Source organism: Stegostoma tigrinum, chromosome 34 (assembly GCF_030684315.1).
Source record: "Stegostoma tigrinum isolate sSteTig4 chromosome 34, sSteTig4.hap1, whole genome shotgun sequence".
Lineage (NCBI taxonomy): Eukaryota > Metazoa > Chordata > Chondrichthyes > Orectolobiformes > Stegostomatidae > Stegostoma > Stegostoma tigrinum.
The window spans coordinates 2,954,395-2,973,811 of NC_081387.1; the positions used below are offsets into that span (position 1 = coordinate 2,954,395).

The 19,417-nt window shown below is 44.5% G+C and overlaps 1 protein-coding gene across 1 annotated transcript; it reads left to right on the plus strand.

The window, feature by feature from the left end:
- The first annotated feature begins 8,275 nt into the window (after positions 1-8,275).
- LOC125446398 (zinc finger protein 664-like) lies at positions 8,276-14,637 on the plus strand. Its single transcript, XM_048519951.2, has 2 exons — positions 8,276-8,330; positions 11,839-14,637. Exon 2 carries the CDS (start codon positions 12,242-12,244, stop codon positions 12,923-12,925), a length of 684 nt encoding a protein of 227 aa, XP_048375908.1. The 5' UTR covers positions 8,276-8,330; positions 11,839-12,241; the 3' UTR covers positions 12,926-14,637.
- Positions 14,638-19,417: the final 4,780 nt, after the last annotated feature.

The following is a 19,417-nucleotide window of genomic DNA, read 5'->3' on the forward strand; positions in this document are numbered from 1 at the left end:
CTTCCCCACCTATCCGTCCCACATTTCCCACTGAACAATCACCACCAATCACCATCCTATCTATCCTTCCCCAGCCCCACCCCATCTCCCTCTACTTATTACCCAGCTCCCCAGTTCTGATGAAAGAACCCAAACCGAAACACTGACATTCCTGTGCCTCTGATGCTGCCTGACCTGCTGTGTTCCTCCAACTCCACACTGTTGACAGTAGCTAAACCAAAGCTCATAACAGCTCATGGAATTTTTAAAGCGTAGTCACTGACTTAATATAGGACAGCCTGAGACAGCCAGTGCCTGTATAGCCAGCTCCCGCAAGCTCCTTCTGCAGGGGATCTGCTGGAACCTCACCCGTCTGATTTGCACCAATCACCCACATCCTCTGCAGCTCATCAAAGCCATCTATAATCTTCCTCATCTGACTACAAGCAGGTTCACTTATCTTTCTACAGCCTTGAGCCATGTCTTGAAACAGCAGTGTGAGAATGACCAGATAATCTGCATTTCACTGGTGCTAATTTAGGGATTAATGTTGGCAGGGTACAAGGAGTAACTCCCCTGCTCTGCTGCACCACCCACTGGGTGAGTGGAATCTGATATGATGGAGAGAAGTATTGTACTGTTTCTGATTGGAAGTTAAGAGCAACATATCTGTTTTATGATGTCAGTGTAGTAACTCAGTCCAGAATGCTGAGACATACAGCATGGAAACAGACCCTTCAGTCCAACTCATCCGTGCTGATCAGATATCCTAAATTAATCTAGTGCCATTTGCCGGCATTTGGCCTATATCCCTCTAAACCCTTCCTACTCATATAACCATCCAGATGCCTTTTAAGTGTTGTAATTGTACCAGCCTTCACCCCTTCTTCTGTAAGTTTATTCCATACACACACCACCCTCTGCATGGAAAAGTTGCCGCTTCGGTGACTTTAAATCTTTACCCTCTCATCTTAAACCTATACCCTCTAGTTTTGGTCTCCCCTACACTGGGGAAAAGACATTGACTATTCATCCTATCCATGACCCTCGTGACTATAATTCAGCCTCCAACACTCCAGAGATTATAGCCACAGCCTATTTAGTCTCCCCCTATAGCTCAAACCCTGCAACCCTAGCAATTTAGCGAAATCTTTTTTGAGCAGTGGCTCAGCAAAAAGTACAGGTAAACTAAGGTAAAATCCTTTTAACTTTCCTCTTTAGTCTTTGAGCATTTGCAATGGTCATAAAAGCTGCAGCATGCTCCTCCTGCAGGATGTGGGAACTTGGGGAGACTTTCATCATCCCTAATGGCTACACCTGTGAGAGGTGCACTCTGCTGCAGCTCCTAGAAGATTGTGTTAGGGAGCCGGAGCTGGAGCTGGATGCACTCAGGGTCATCTGAGTTTTAATGAGGTGGTCACACCTAAGGTGCAGGCAGAGAGTAGTTGGGCGACCATCAAGAAAGGCAAAGGAAGTAGGCAGACAGTGCAGGAGTCCCCTGTGGCCATTGTCCTCAAAAACGAGCATATCGTTTTGGATACTGTTGGGGGAATGGCCATTCAGAGGAGAGCAGCAGTTGCGAAGTCAGTGGCACTATGACTGGCTCTGGGGCACAGCAGGAAAGGGTTAAGGTAAACAGGACCTCAGTGATAGGACACATGATAGTTAGGGAGACAGACAGTTGATTCTGTGGCCGTGGATGGGAATCCAGGATAGTGTATTGCTTCCTGGATGCCAGGGTCCAGGATGTCTTGGAGCAGCTGTTCTCAAGGGGTAGGGTGAGCAGCCAGAAGTCATTGTGCACGTTGACACAAATGACATAGGTAGAAATAGGGATGAGGACTGGCAGAGAGATTATAGGGAACTCGGATAAAAGTCAAAAACTAGGACCTCAATGATGGTAATCTCTGGATTACTTCCAGTGCCACATGCTAGAAAGGGTAAGAACAGGAGAATATGGTAGATGAATGCATGGATAAAGAATTGGAGCAGAGGACAGGGATTGAGTATTCCTGGATCATTGGGATCTTTTCTGGGGCAGGGGCATGTTTCACCTGAACTAGATGGGGACCAATCTCCTGGCAGGCAGATTGACTAGTGCCACAAGGGAGGGTTTAAATGAGATTAGCAGGGGGTGGGATCCTCAACAGCAGGCAGGCAAGTGTGAGGATGGAAGGAGGTACAGTAATCAGAAATAACAAGTTCAAGAGACAGGTCAGGCTGCAACATGACAGGGAGCGAGGAATGTCTGTTGGATTAAATTGCATCTATTTCAATGTAAGAGGGCTGATAGGTAAGGCTGATGAGCTCAGGGTGTGGATAGGTACGTGGGATTGGAGATTATAGCCACTACAGAAACATGGGTAAGGGAGGGCCAAGACTGGCTGCTTAATGTGCCAGGGTACAGGTGCTTCAGGCAGGACAGGCTGGGGGAAAGAGGGGAGGAAGGGGAGTATCACAGCAGTGGTCAGAGATGAAGTAACAGAGATGAAGTAACGAAGGGGAATATCACAGCAGTAGTCAGAGATGGTAACTGAGGGATCATCCAGTGAGGTGGGTAGAGTTAAGAAATAAGAAGGAAATGGTGACATTATTGAGATTGTACTATAGGCTCCCAAATTGTCAATGGGAAGTAGAAGAACAAATATGCAGGGACATTGCAGAGACTTGCAGGAGAAATAGGATTGTCATAGTCGGGATTTTAATTTTTCCAACATAGACTGGGAATGCCATAGTGTTAATGGTTTAGGTGGGATGGAATTTGTTAAATGTTATCAAGAAAGTTACCTCGAGCAGTATAGAGACTTACTCGGGAAGGGAAAAACGCGACATACTCTCAGGAAATATGGCAGGACAGGTGACCGAGGTGACAATGGGGGAGCACTTTGGGGCCAGTGCATAGTTCTATTAATTTTAAAATAGTTATGGAGAAGGACAAAACTGGTCGACAGGTTCAAATTCTAAATTGGGGCAAGGTGAATTTTGATGGAATTAGACAGGAGCTTGCAAGGGTTGATTGGAGTAGTTTGTTAGCAGGCAGAGGAACCTGTGGCAAGTGGGAGGTCTTCAAAAGTGTGATAGATAGTGTTCAACGTATATATCTCCCTGTGAGGATGAACAGCAAGGTTGGCAGGAGTACGGAACCCTTGATGGCAAGACATATTGAGGCTTTAAGCAGTATAAAGGGGGAGGAATGGCTCAATCACAGGCAGCTGGGATCAAGAGAATCCCTGGATGGATACAGGGGATACAGGAGTTAAATGAAGAAGGAAATCAGGTGAGCAAAAAGTGGGCTGTGAGTTAGCTTTGGCTGAGAAGATTAGGGAAATCCAGAGAGATTCTTTAAGTATATTAAAGGAAAAAGAATAACTGGAGAGAGAAAAGGACCTCCCAAGGACCAAAGTGGATATATATGTGTGGAACTGCAGGAAATGAGCGAGTTCCTCAATAAATATTTCTCCACTGTGTTTACTGTGGAGAAAGACATGAAGACTTGGGAACTTGGGGAAGTTAGTGATGATATCTTGTGAACAGTCCATATCACAGTACAGGAGGTGTTGAAAGCTTTAGAATGTACAAAGGTAGAGAAATCTCCTGGTCCTGACCAGATACATCCATGACCCCTGCAAGAGGCTAGAGAAGAAATTGCAGGGGCCCTGGCTGATATATCTGCATCGTCGTTAGCCACAGGTGAGGTCCCTGAAAATCAGAGGGTAGTGAATGTTGTGCCTTTATTCAAGAAGGGCTGCAAAGAAAAACCTGGGAATTAATAGACTAGTAAGCCTAACGTCTGTTGTAGTTAAGTTACTTGAGAAGATCTGAGGGATAAGATATACGTGCATTTAGAAACACATCGTTTGATTAGGAGTAGTCAGCATGGCTTTATGCCTGGGAGATCATGCCTCATAAATTTGTTAGAGGTCTTTGATGAAGTGACCAGGAAGGTTGAAGAAGGCAAGGTGGTAAACAGAGTCTATATAGATTTCAGTAAGGCCTTTGATAAGGTCCTACATGGTAGGGTACTCGAGAAGGTTAGATTGCATGGAATCCAGGGAGAGCTGGCAAGTTGTATACACAATTGTCTTGATGGTAGGAAGCAGAGAGTAATAGTGAATTGGTGCTTGTCAGACTGGAGGCCTGTGACTGCTGGTGTGTCTCAGAGGTTGGGCCCATTGCTGTTTGTTACAAATATCAATGATATGGATGAGAATGTATAAGGCATGATTAGTAAATTTGCAATTACACGAGAATAGGTTGTATCATGGACAGTGAGGAAGGTTATCAGAAATTGCAACAGGATCTTGAAAATCTGGGGAAATGGGCCAAGAAATGGCCAAGTGTGGGGTGGTGCATTTTGGAAAGTCAAATCAAGGTAGGAGTTTCATGATGAAACTTAAGGAGTGCAGTGGTACAGAGGATTCCTCGAAGTTCAAGTGTAGAGTTCTCTGAAAGTGGAGTCACAGGGAGATAGGGCAGTGAAGAAGGCTTTTGGCGCACTGATCTTCATTAGTTGAGGCATTGAGGATAGAAGTTGGGAAATTATGTTGTAGTTGTACAAGACATTGGTGAGGCCTCACTTGGAGTACCGTGTTCAGTTTTGGCCACTTTGCTATAGAAAGGATGTTCTGAAACTGAAAAGAGTGCAAAAGAAATTTACAAGAATGTTGCCAGGACTCAAGGAACTGAATTATAAAGGTTGGACAAGCTAGGACTTTTTTCTTCAGAGCATAGAAGGCTGACAGGGGAATCTTACAGAAGTGTATAAGATCATGAGAGGCATGGACAGCGTGACTGCACTCAGTTTTTTCCCAGGGTTGGGGAATCGAGAACTAGAGGGTATCGGTTTAAAGTAAGAGGGGAAAGAATACATGGGAACCTGAGGGGCAACTTTTTTACACAGAGGATGGTACGCATATGGAATCAGCCGCCAGTGGAAGTGGTTGAGGCAGGAATATTAACAACATTTAAAAGGCATTTGGATGAATACATGGATAGGAAAGGTTTAAAAGGATATAAGTCAAGTACAACTCCGTGTCTGTCCAATTCTCGTTCTCTCTCTTTGGGCTCTATCCTATCATTTACTCCCCACCCCACCCACCTCCCTAATTCTGCACATAAAGTGACGTTTTCCCAGCCACCATCAGTTCTTAGGAAAGTTCACTGGACCCGACATGTTACCTCTGTTTTGTCCTTCACAGATGCTGCCAGACCTGCTGAACTTTTCCAGCAACTTTGTTTTTGTTCCTAACATGAAGATAGACTGGCTGGTGAAATGGGTAGACAGTGGAATAAATAGTATGCAGTAAAGACTAAAATGTGGGGATTATCTTTGCATTCCAAGATGCTGCTGTAATAGTGAACACTTTTAACAGAACAGAACAGGACCCTATATAACAAGGTGTAGAGCTGGATGAACACAGCAGGCCAAGCTGCATCTTAAGGGCAGGAAAGCTGATGTTTCGGGCCTAGACTCTTCATCAGAAAATGATCTGATTTTCAGAAATTATCTGATGAAGGGTCTCGGCCCGAAACGTAAGCTTTCCTGCTCTTAAGATGCTGCTTGGCCTGCTGTGTTCATCCAGCTCTACACCTTGTTATATCGAATTCTCCAGCATCTGCAGTTCCTATTATCTCAGAACAGGACCCTGTTGCACTTTATGTGAAGCAGCTAGATCTGGCAGTGAAAGTGAAACCAGTTCTCACCATTATCTTTCAAGTCTGTATCCCTTGGAGTCAAGAGTGGATATGAAGATTATATCCAGCAAAACTGCCAGGGTGACAGAGAGGAATGTTTTTACTGGCAATTCAGGATCACACGTGGAAGTGAGGCTGGGGTTAACTAAATCAGTAGGTACAGTAATATTGTGGTAAGAAAGGGGCAAAGGCCAAGAGGCAGGACAAGCATGGAAACTTTGAGAAAGACAACAGTTCCTCACATACAATTGATACTTTGCAGTATTAATTACTAAGTCACAAAAAAAGCATATCCCGATCCTGTCAGCTCATTTCTAGAATTGATCCAAGTAGGTTGTGTTTGAAAAGAAAGAGCCATCCCACAAAAAGACATTAAATTTGGCATCAATTACATCGAGGTCAAATCTACCCCAATCTAAAGCACTGGCCTAAACCAGGGACTGTGGGCTCAAGTCCCATCTGGGGTAGAGTAGAGTTTGGCCAAGAAATAAATTTCAAAGCTCCCTTCTCTTGACATTATCACATTGTGTGACAGTGAGAGAAAGTATTGTTTGAACGGATCAAATAATCTAGGCAGTTCCCATTCAACCCCTTCTTTCTCCGTCACCTGCTTTCCAGTGACACAAATCACACAATACTTCTCCCAAGGTGAACAACAATCTCACCTCCATTTCTGAGATAAATCCTATCCTTTTAGTTGCTGTGATAAATCAAACACCCAGCACAATTACCACTTTGAAATGTCATCTGATCATATGAAAAATTCAGCTGAGAGATTTATGTCAGGAAGGATATTAGGAATATGAAACCATATCGATAGATTGGGTTAACATACAAATCAGTCACTCTAAATGAATGGTGATACAGGCTTGAAAGGGTTCAGGAAAGATTTACGAAGATGTTGCCAGAGTATGAGGGTTTGAGCTATTTGGTGAGGCTGAATAAGCTGGGGCTACTTTCCTGGAGCACCGGAGGCTGAGGGGGTGACCTTATAGAAGTTTATAAAATCATGGATAAAATAAATAGGGCATGGATTGGGTAAATAGGCAAGGTCTTTACCCAAGGTGGGGGAGTCCAAAGCTAGAAGTTGACAGGTCTAAGATGACAGGGGAAAGATTTAAAAGGGAATAGTGGGACAACTTTATCATGCAGAGGGTGGTACATGTATGGAATGAACTGCCAGAGGAAGTGGTGGAGACTGGTACAATTACAACATTTAAAAGGTATCTGGATGGATATGAATAGGAAGGGTTTAGAGGGATGTAGGCCAAATGCTGGCAAATGAGACTAGATTTATATATATATATATATATATATGGTAGGTATGGATGAATTGGATTGAAGGGTCTGTTTCTGTGCTGTATATTTCTATGATTTTAATTACTCAACATATCTCGAATCTTTCCATAAATTACGCTAAATCCCTGCTTCCTGGTTATTGACCTCTCTGCTGAGGAAAATAAGATTGAAACGATCCTATAGTTGACTCTGCCACTTCCATCCCACTAACCAACCCAGACAAACTCACATAGTGCTCCCTACGGTCCTAGCCCTGAACCCACATCTTTCTCTAGTTTCTCTCTGATCTTCCCTCATGCCCTCTCTGTGCATATTTTATCCATGAGCTCCATTTATTATTCCTCAATCCTATTCTCACTAAATTGTTAATCATCAACCTTCCCTTCCTACTCCTCATGTTAGCAGGTCATATTCACAACTCCCTCTCCTTAAATATTGTCCTATACTTCCGTAAACTTGTTGTTATTACCCCTGTCAACGCCTCACGTTTAAACCCGCTATTCTAGCAAACTACTGTCATTTGCCTCTCCAAAATCTTTGATGTGTTGCTGTCTCCCAAATCCTGAATCGTGTCATGGGCTCAGGCAACATGCGACAGACAGAGCGACCAAACGGGATCAGGGAAGTAGCTGACAGAAAAGGGTGGTGAGGAGTGAGGGCTCACTTCCTCGCTCACAGAATCAATGTCTGAACCACAGTCACAAAACAAGCATAGGTTGTACGCCAAGCAAAGTCCCTTCCCTGGAGCCCCTCCCCTTTAATACTCCCTCCTTTATTCCCTTCCCTTTGAATCTAACTTCTGTATCCTACCCCTCCTGTGTCCAGTCTTTGCTGTGACCTGTTGTCCTTCGTCCCTGTCTCGTGTGTCCCGTCTTTCCCTCATACTGTTTCCATTCCTCCAATCCCTACCTCCTGTACTCCTCTCTCCTGTACATGGGCTGTTCCCAGCACTACACACCATCGCAGCCTTGGATATTCTATCTTCCTCTTCGGATCTGTTGTCAAACACATCCAAGGATACGCATCCCACACTGATATTAAGTCTCCGAGGATGAAGAATGTTATTCTTACACTAGAAATCTCTGTCAAACATTTACCGGGGAAACTAAGTCAGCAGCTGCAATAAGTGAGGTTTTATTCGGATAGGTCAATGACAAGTTTAAATCTCCACCTGATCTACTGCTCAGTCACCTCCATTTCATCGGTCAGTTTCCCAAGCTTCAGGAAACTCACGTTGCTGCAGAAATATTTGGATTGACTGCAAAGGACGTCAATCAGACAGCCCCCTCACTCTGCCCTCTTCCTCTTCCAGAGCGGGTTCATTTCCTATATGGATTGCAAAGCAAGTGAAGGGGATGGTGAGTGTAAGAGCAGCTTTTATACAAATTGTATCCCATAATATCCACACCAATCTTCAGGCAGTCTGACTATCCTCTCGGCAATCAGGGGTGGAAATGTTGTTTATGCTGTGTGAGAAAATCCAGCTGAGAGAGCTAATTACTAGATGCTTTGTACGAACTGTTTGACTGGAGCAATGTGTTGTATATTGAGTGTGTTTATTGGAAGCATTTCCCTTCTGATTTCCAGGCTGAGTTTTGTTGATGGCTCATTCTTGAATGAGACGGCAAGGCGTAAATATCTGGGAGATGCAGAGTGTGTGAGGATTCTTACTGATTTCCTGTTGTTGAGTTTTGTGTGTGTTGGAACTCGTTATTCTGCGGATTATAAATAGTCAGTTCTCTTTGGTGTTTGGATCTGATGGTTCCTAGCTTTTCAAGTCGCCCTAAAACATCATATCACTGTACCTCTGTAATCTGCTCAGAAAAGGCAGGGGAAGGGGAAACTCCTATTCATTGAGTGTTTCACAACCATTAGATATCCCAAAGCTTTCTACAGCCAATGATATTCTTTTGTGATCATTGTCTTGATGTGGAAAACAGACAGCTCGTGTCCTCACAGCAAGCTCCTACTGCTAGGGATCTGTTGTTATAGTGGCATCCTTACCTGTCTTCCTCCATACTTCCACACCCACTGTCACTTATCTGCAACCACCCTGTGATTGCCATCATCCAAATACTTTCTTTCTTACTTCCGTTGAGAAGAGTCACATGTAGGCCAAAGCAGACAGTTGTAGCAGGTTCCCTTCCTTGAAGGACAATATTTGGGGTTTTCAGAAAACTTGAATGTTTTCATGTTTTTATTCTGAATGTGTTCAACAAAAATTAATTCTCTTCCACAATACGGAATGGTTGAGGTAAAATGAAAGAGCCATTAAGGGGAAACTAGATAAACACATGAGGGAGAAAGAAATAGAAAGATTTGCTGATAGGGTGAGATGGAGGGTTGAGAGGAGGCTTATGTGAAGAATAAACACCAGACTGGTCAATTGGACCCAATGGCATGTTCCCACTGTAATCCTATGTTTGTAACTATCTGTGGTTGGATTTAAACTCTCAATTTCTGGATTGTTAATCCAGATCCATAGCAGATCAACTGCTCGGACTGGAGATATTTAGTGGCCTTCTTATGCTTTCTTTCAAGATTTTACCTGAAGGCCAAAGCCTTCCCCAAAAATCTGGGCTTAGATTTGATAGTTTTGCCCAGTGCTGTGGCTGATAACTGAGTTTGGCATGTGCAGTGTGAGTGAGTGCATTGTATTGGATTTCCCAGGATAAACCAGAACCTTTAAATCACATACTGTGAACAAACATAATCCTCAGCTTATAGCATTTCCTGCCCAGAATTTACTTATTATCTGACACTCCACTCTCACCGGTTGTATGATCTTTTGATCTGTCTGCTTGTAAATTGTGTGTCTGTGTGTTTTCCTCTCTGACCGCACGTGATGGGGGGACTGCATTCCGGGAGCTTGTGTGATTTCAAATGGACCTGTCAGATTATAACCTGATGCCATGTGACTTCTGACTTTGTCCATCCTAGTCCAACACCAACACCTCCACATTATAAGTGTTTGGAACCAAGTCAGTGCAACAGGCATATGTCGAACATTTGACTTCGGAAGGATGCCTAGTGTCAACAAATTCATGTGATAAGGTTCCCCATGGTAGGCTCATTCAGAAGGTCAGGAGGAATGGGATACAGGGGAACTTAGCTGCTTGGATACAGAATTGGCTGGCCAACAGAAGACAGCGAGTGGTAGTAGAAGGAAAATATTCTGCCTGGAAGTCAGTGGTGAGTGGGGTTCCACAGGGCTCTGTCCTTGGGCCTCTACTGTTTGTAATTTTTATTAATGACTTGGATGAGGGGATTGAAGGATGGGTCAGCAAGTTTGCAGACGACACAAAGGTCGGAGGTGTCGTTGACAGTGTAGAGGGCTGTTGTAGGCTGCAGCGGGACATTGACAGGATGCAGAGATGGGCTGAGAGGTGGCAGATGGAGTTCAACCTGGATAAATGCGAGGTGATGCATTTTGGAAGGTCGAATTTGAAAGCTGAGTACAGGATTAAGGATAGGATTCTTGGCAGCGTGGAGGAACAGAGGGATCTTGGTGTGCAGATACATAGATCCCTTAAAATGGCCACCCAAGTGGACAGGGTTGTTAAGAAAGCATATGGTGTTTTGGCTTTCATTAACAGGGGGATTGAGTTTAAGAGTCGTGAGATCTTGTTGCAGCTCTATAAAACTTTGGTTAGACCGCACTTGGAATACTGCGTCCAGTTCTGGGCGCCCTATTATAGGAAAGATGTGGATGCTTTGGAGAGGGTTCAGAGGAGGTTTACCAGGATGCTCAGGATGCTGCCTGGACTGGAGGGCTTATCTTATGAAGAGAGGTTGACTGAGCTCGGTCTCTTTTCATTGGAGAAAAGGAGGAGGAGAGGGGACCTAATTGAGGTATACAAGATAATGAGAGGCATAGATAGAGTTGATAGCCAGAGACTATTTCCCAGGGCAGAAATGGCTATCACGAGGGGTCATAGTTTTAAGCTGGTTGGAGGAACATATAGAGGGGATGTCAGAGGCAGGTTCTTTACGCAGAGAGTTGTGAGAGCATGGAATGCGTTGCCAGCAGCAGTTGTGGAAGCAAGGTCATTGGGGTCATTTAAGAGACTGCTGGACATGTGTATGGTCACAGAAATTTGAGGGTGCATACATGAGGATCAATGGTCGGCACAACATTGTGGGCTGAAGGGCCTGTTCTGTGCTGTACTGTTCTATGTTCTATGTTCTATAATATTTTCTTCACAGTATTTGTGAAAACAAGAGGAGAAGGTTCATTATATGTGTTCATTTAACATTTCTCATATGAGATTTTTGAGTTAAACACATGCTCTAAGCTGGAAACTAATCTTCGCCAGCAATACAGAAGCTTATAATAAATTAATGTAACAAGGTGTAGTGCTGGATGAACACAGCAGGCCAAGCAGCATCAGAGGAGCAGGAAGGCTGATGTTTCGGCCTAGACCCTCCTTCAGAAATGAAGTGTCTAGGCCTGAAACGTCAGCCTTCCTGCTCCTCTGATGCTGCTTGGCCTGATGTGTTCATCCAGCTCTACACCTTGTTATCTCAGATTCTCCAGCATCTACGGTTCCTACTGTCTCTAGTAAATTGATAGCCTGTTTTCTTATCCCATATGACTATCTTATGTCCAGGAAGATTGATGTGCTGGGCAGGGGGTTAAAAGCAGCCAGATTATCTGCTCCTGGTCACTATCCTCCGTTTCCAGCAGGGATACTGGATGTGTGACAGTCAAGTGAGGAAAAAGAGAGGAGTTGATTCTGATCTCACCCCAACCCACAGAGGAAGGGCAGACTCACTGTGGAACAGTCTCTAACTGAGGAGTCAACCCCTTCAGCAAAGGAGGAGAGGGAGTTGGAGGTAATCCTATTTCCTTTTCCTGTTTTACAGAAGGATTGCACTGTCTTACACCAGGGAATACAGAGAGAATAGATACTGCAGATAGATCCTGACTATCACTCAAGGAACAAGTGGACAACTGTGGGAAAACGTCCAGTACGTTCACAGCATTGCTGAACACAGAGAAGGCTGGGCAGTGAAACCATCATCTGGAAATCTGTCAGGTCAGAGGAGCTTTGAAATATCATCAGATCTGGAACTAGTCTGTAGTGTGGAGGCTTCCATCAAAACCAACCTTCTTAAAGTACAGCTGCGGGCGATCAGTCAGGGTGAGCCTGGTAAGAAGTGCGAGTGGCTTCTCATGTGGGTGATGTGAAAAGATTTCCAGAATTGCAAGATTTCCTAACATGAAAGTTCCATCTTTCATAACCACCGTTAAGCTAACGGCAGCTCCATGGAAGTGAAACCGTTCAAATGTGAGGTTTGTAATAAAGCTTTCATGACATCAACGAGGCTGCTGAGACACCAAATGATTCACACGGGAGAGAAACCCTTCAGATGTGAAGTTTGTGGGAAGACCTTTACTGAGTCTTGCAACCTCCTGACACACCAGAGGATTCACACTGGAGAGAAACCATTTGTGTGTGAGGTATGCAGAAAGGTATTCTCTCATTCATCACACCTCCGTGTACACCATCGCATTCACACAGGAGAGAAACCATTTATTTGTGACGTGTGTAAAATATCATTTGCAAGCTCATCACATCTCCGGGCACACCAACGCATTCACACAGGGGAAAAACCATTCTTATGTGAGGCATGTGACAAATCATTCTCACAGTCATCTGCACTCCGTGCACACCAACGCATTCACACGGGAGAGAAACCATTCACATGTGAGGTTTGTTCCAAATCATTTTCGACATCCTCTCAACTTCGTGCACACCAACACATTCACGCAGGGGTGAAACCATTCATATGCGATGTGTGCGGTAAATCATTTTCAGTGTCATGGCTCCTCTGCAGACACCAACGCATTCACACTGGAGAAAAACCATTTAAGTGTGACATGTGTGACAAATCATTCTCAGAATCATGGAAGCTCCTGCTCCATCAGAGAATTCACACTGGGGAATAAAACTTCAAGTGTGAAATTTATAGTGAACCTTCCACAATGTCTTTGCTTCTCGTGAAAGGGAAAACTTAAGGTACGTGACAAAGTTTTCACCTACTCCTTTGAACTCCTGAAACACCAGAAGATTCACACAGGGCAGAAACCATTCAGACATCTGGTGTGTGAATCAATGCATTCACACAGAGTGTGATCTGTAACACAGCTGTCATACATTTGCTAGAACTCCTGGAACATGAACGAACTCACTTATGCTGGTTCTTACAAATCTGTCCTCAGAGTGTGAACCTGTATACACTCTCACTACAGATGTTCAGTGGGACTGGAACACAGAACAAGAAACAACTTTCACTCCCATCAAACAACTAGTGATGCCATCTTTCTGGAGATGTCACTTAGAAGTGAAGGACAAGCAAGATGTGCATTACTGACATGCTGCAGAGTGTTGCAGTCTCTCTGATGGAGGTTGATGTGGGGACAGAGTTTGAAATCTTTCAGACTCAACAAAAAGCCACATCACAATGTGCTCTGGAAGTCATCAACCGAGCAGAGATATTCTTTACATAAATTGGAATTTCCAGAAAATGTTGTCCAATTGCAGAATTGCATCCAATGTTGGACAGTATATTTTGAGATTTACAGATATTGGTTGGTTGATCATCCAGAGTGTGTAAAGAATGACACTGATAACCAGTCATCAGTTCATCTCACAGTGTGACACAGCTGTGCAGAGTGCAAACTGCATATTTTAATGTAAAGGCCCCTGCAGACAGGGTAAGTATATTCACATACTGCATTTGTTTCACTCAACAAAATAGGTGTCAGCCATTTGCTGGTTCATTTGCCTTGACCAATCAACCAACCTGCCTGGTTTAAAATTTAAATAAAGACTGGTGGTTAACTGCCGAACATCATTACCTGGTTCATTCTTCAATGTCTGTGCCTTGTCCAAGCTGAAACCACCTGCCAAACAAGCAACGCTGTCCTTTCCTGCAGTATAAATATTGGCCTTCCCTTTAAACTGGTATTTTTGCAAATTGTCCTGATGAGTGGGAGACAAAAAGTTTTGACAAAATATCTCTTCTCTCAGCAAAATAGTTTTTGTTTGTGTGTGATCATTTCCATGACGATGTGGAATAACTTGTAAGTATTCATGCAGGTCGTTCTCCTATAACACAATAGCTGCATTCTAGTGTGACCTCGCACTATAGAAAATTGCACTATAAAAAATCACCACAGAAAATCACATTTAGGGAAATCACTATACCTGTACGCAAAGTTCACGTTATCCAAACAGTACAGCCGATTCACGTTAACAAACACGTTATAGCAGAACTACCTGTATGTGTAATTTTCTTCCCTTTTATGAAAAATGGCATGTTTAAACAAATCTTTTTTTACTTGTGGTTTACCTCATTGCTGTGATCTTTGATGCCATCGAATGTCAACAAGGGACTAAGTGCAGTCATCGTTTTACACACTGAATGAATCACAACATAAAATCAAGAGTAAGTAGGAACTGCGGATGCTGGAGAATCTGAGATAACAAGGTGTAGAGCTAGATGAACTCAGCAGGCCAAACAGCATCAGGGGAGCAGGAAAGCTGACGTTTCGGGCCTAGAAGAAAGGTGTAAGCCTGAAACCTCCTGCTTCTCTGTTGCTGCTTGGCCTGCTGTGCTCATCCGGCTCTACACCTTGTTATCTCATAAAGTCAAGAGTGCAAGCCCCAGGACATCACAGCAGCAATAACATGCAGAGGTAGAGAGACAGAGAGAGAGGAAAAGTGGGTGGGGGGGGGGTGCAATAGAGCACAAGGGACACTTGAAGTGGGGGTCTCAGGAGAGAGAGGAACATAGGAGAGACAGAAGACCATAATGGAGATACAGGGAGATGAGGGAGCAAGAGAAGAGGGTCACAAAGAGAGTGGACACAGGAGCAACCGGGGACATGACAGAGAGCGAAAGAGGGGTTTAGGAAAAAGGTGGGAGGTGGAACATAGGAGAGAGTAAGGCACAGGATAGAGAGAGGGACACACGAGAGAAAGGGGAATACAGTCGGGAATGGAAAGAGGTGCATGGGGTTGGGGGGGGTCAGGTTGGAGAGGGAAACCTGAAGAAGGGCACAGAGAGAAAGGGTCGCTGGAGAAAAGAGCACAAGAGGAAGAAAGATACTCGAGTAAGGGGCACACATTTTTGAGCTCTTGAATGATACTAGGGGTGTCTGGAAAATTGCTTGTTTACATACATGTTATTGAGGCAGTCATGACTCTAGTGTCACAGAATGATGATGCTATCCAGAAGATGACACAGAGTGCAGGTGCATTCAGAGAGAAAAGGTCTGTAATAGCATAACTGATGTTACTATGTTTCCAAAACAGTTAGGAATGGAATAGAATTCCTGAGTTCCTCTGAAGAAAATTTCTGAAGCAGGACGCAGCAAAGGAATGAGTTTGAGAAACCCGCATCAATAAATGAGCTGTGTTAGCAGTTTCTCAAAGACTCTCAGGAAGACATTGACTAAAGAAAATAGCATTAGGTGAATGCAGAAATTTGCGAAAAGGGAATCAACTACTGCTGTGCAAACTCATCAGTAAGCTTTAAAGTGGAGAGACAGTGTCCCTTCACTGAGTTTTGTTTTTAATGTTATTATCGTGGGTAAAAGGAGTGAATCTTTATTTCTAAAATCTGTAAAATGTCTGTTTCAAGTAGTTCCAGTAAGTTCATATTTATTTTTTCTTATGAAATAAACTTGTTCTTTTTTTGAAATACATAAACAGCCTCCTGTCAATGTGTTCACTGACTGTCCCAATAGAAAATAAACAATAAAAATAAAATTGATCATCTGTCAAGTCTATGCTAACTCTAAGTCAGATTTCAGTCTGGCATCTGATTTGTCCGATATCATAACATGTGGGTCATTCAGACCTGGGCCAGTATTTATTGCCCATCACTAATTGCTGTAGAAAAGCTGTTCCAGGATTTTGATCCGTGGTAAGTGACAACAGATTTTTAATTTGTAAGACTACAAGCTGAAGTTGAAGTTGAACTACACACAGTTGTAATACCGGGGAGGTTTTGTAACTTGAAAAAAAAATGGGTTTGTGTGTACACTGTACTTGTGCAACACAACGTTGTTTTTGAAGGAGTTATGGCTGATATTTTGAGATTGAGTGACATGGTGAGTCTTTGAGGAAAGGAAATTCTTCTTTATGACAGCCCCTAGTTGGTTGAGCTACAGATTATTACAAAGTTTGTAGTGCAAGGGCAGCAAGAGACATTCAGAGTCTGCGGACTGAAAGCATGCACCTCTGTCTTCATTTGGGGCACGGAAAAGAGACCAAAACAAAACGAAGTTTAAAAAGACACAATTCCGACAAGACCTCTGTCCACCAGATTTAGCTGTTGAATTGAAGCAGAAACTTGATTTCTGGCTTCTACTTGTTCATGCTCCGGATTTCTGGTCCGCTGGCTGCTTGGCCCATCGCTGCCAGGCCCCCATTCTCCTGGTTCTCAGCTCCAAGAGCCCTCCCCACATACACACTCACCCTTTCGGACTTTGATACGTCCCTGTTCACCCCGGCCGCGGGCCTGCCTTCTCCAGCTCCGACTCTTCCAGCAATCTCTGACCCTCTGAGACACATCGGCAGCGACACTGGATGGCTTTATTACTGAAGGCGAATACTTCAAAGACTGGCTTATTCAAACTATCTACAAACTCCAAAAGGCAGATACGATCAGCCAAACAAAGAACAGCCCATCTCCTCAAACATTAACTGAATTACAGCCCCAGGCTCACAAAGCTCCCCCTTCACTGAGGTTGTTTAAAACCTCCGCAGACACTCAGCTCAATTCACCCAAACCCCTCACAATCCCGCTCCGAACTACATTACCCATGATGCGCGTGAGCACTGTACCTGCGCGCTGAGGGGCGGCTGTATAGAATCAGGGGAGAGTCGGCCCGCGATGCCTGACGGGAGTTCTGACCCGTGCGACGGCCGTTGGCGCCCAGCGTTCGAAGTTCGAACCTGAGAGTGCGCGTGCCGGATCGGTGCACGCGTTGGAGGTGCGCCCCTGTAAATGCGTAGTTAAAGGTTGGCACAGCTGCTGAGCATGGGATGGGGTAGGGGGAAGGAGTAAATCATAATTGGAGATGGAGATCAGAGAGAAGGAACAGCAGCTGGACAGACAAAGGCATGGATAAAGGTCACCTGGGAGAATCAATACCTACTAATAGGGACCAGAAGTGGCTGACGACGTATCGTTTGCTGCAGCAGCACTTGTGATGGCAGGGTGCAGTGGTGTGGGATTAGGGTAAGGACATTGGTTGAAGGTGCTCAATCTCTAAAATTATTGTACTCAATATTGAGTCTTGAAGGCTGCAGGGTCCCCAAGTGGAAAGTGAGATGCTATTCCAGCTTGTCCTGAGCTTCGTTGGAGCATTGCAGCAAGCCTAAAACAGATATCGGCCAGGGAACACAGTGGTGTGTTGAAGTGACGGAAGTTCAAAGGCAGTTCTGTGAACAGTTCTACAAAACGGTTGTCCAATCTGCAATTTTCCTTTCTATTTGCTTGTGGGATGTGGGTGTGGCAATTCTTGCCCATCCCCAGTTGACTTTGAGAAGGTGGTGGTGAGTTGCCTTCTTGAACCACTGCAGTCCACCTGCTGTGGGTCAACCCATAATGTTATTATGGAGGGAAATCCAAAATTTTGACAGCGAAGGAAGGTGATATAATTGCAAGTCAGGATGGTGAGTCGTTCAGAGGGAACTTGAAAGTGATGGTATTCTCGTATGTCTGGTGTATTTGTCCTTCTAGATGTAAGTGGTAGTTTGGAAAGCGCTGTGTGAGTATATTCGGTGAATTTCTGCTGTGCATTTTGTAGATGGTACATACTGATCATACTGAACATCAGTGGTGGAAGGAATGGACGCTTGTGGATCTGGTGCCAATCAAGCATGCTGCTTTGTCCTGGATGGTGTCAAGGTTCTTGAGTGTTGTTGGGGCTGTACTCATCCAGGCAAGTGGGGAGAATTCCATCATACTCCTGACTTGTGCTTTATAGTTGGTGGACAGGCTTTTGGGAGTCAGGAAGTGACTTAGTCACCAAGGTATTCCGAGCTCCTGACCTGCTTTCATAGCCATTGTATTTATGTGGTGAGTCCAGTTGAGTTTCTGATCAACGATAAACCCCAGGATGTAGATAGTGGAGATTCAGTAAGGTAACACCATTGCCTGTCAAGGGGTGGTGGTTAGATTGCCTCTCATTGGTGATGGTCATAGCCTGGCATTTGTGTGGTGCGAACGTCACTTGCCACTTGTCAGCCCAAGCCTGGATATTGTCCAGATCTTGTTGCATTTGCACACGGACCGCTTCAATATCTGAGGAGTTGGGAATGATGCTTAACATTTAGCAATCATCAGCAAACATCCCAACTTCTGCCCTTGTTGATGGACAGAAGATCATTGGAAAAGCAGCTGAAGATGGTTGGGCAGAGCTCTGGCAAAGGTGTTGAGGATGATTGGCTCGCTGAGCTGGTTTCTTGTTTCGCAGACGTTTCATTACCACTCCACGCTTTCCAAGCGCTCCCTTCCAACCCCCTCTGGCGACACGGTGGCTCAGTGGTGAGCAATGCAAAGACAGGGAAGAAAACATTGACTCCTAAACTTGCTTCAAAAGGTGGGAAAAGAAGAAAACTCTGAAGCTCACCTGCTGAAATGTGAGAACAATGTTTGACTTTTAAGAAAACAGTAACCCCAATCTCTACACTTTGTTATCTCAGATTCTCCAGCATCTGCAGTTCCCATTATCACTGCTGATTGGAGGATGAGCTTTGAGGGGAAGAGGCTGCAATACTGGTTCCTACCGCCAGGATACGCCATTGACAGTGGTGCTGCTCCAATTCTGGCATTGCCCACGTGACAAAAAACTGAAAGAACTGCGGATGCTGTAAATCAGGAACAAAAACAGAGGTTGCTGGAAAAGCTTAGCAGGTCTAGCAGCATCTTTGAAGAAAAAACAAACAGAGTAAACATTTCAGGTCTATTAACCCTTCCTTGGAACTCAGCTCGCATCATATCATACAGCCACACTTCACTGCACAGGCGCGGGCGTGGAGCTGGATGAACACAGCAGGCCAAGCAGCATCTTAGGAGCAAGAAAGCTTATGTTTCGGGCCTAGACCCTTTTCTGATGAAGGGTCTAGACCCGAAACGTCAGCTTTCCTGCTCCTAAAATGTTGCTTGGCCTGCTGTGTTCATCCAACTTCACACCTTGTTATCTCGGATTCTCCAACATCCACAGTTCCTATCATCTCTGCAGCATGGGTAATGTAGTTCGGAGCAGGATTGTGCAGGGTTTGGGTGAATTGAGCTGAGCCCCTGCAGAGGTTTTAAACAACTTCAGTGATGGGGGTGCTTTCTGGGCTTGGGGCTGCAATTCAGTTAATGGTTGAGGAGATGGACTGTCCCTCACTCCATCCAACACAGGAAGGCACTTCCA

Coding starts and splice junctions, on each gene's coding strand:
- LOC125446398 (XM_048519951.2), top strand. CDS start 12,242: ATGGAAGTGAAACCGTTCAAATGTGAGGTTTGTAATAAAGCTTTCATG.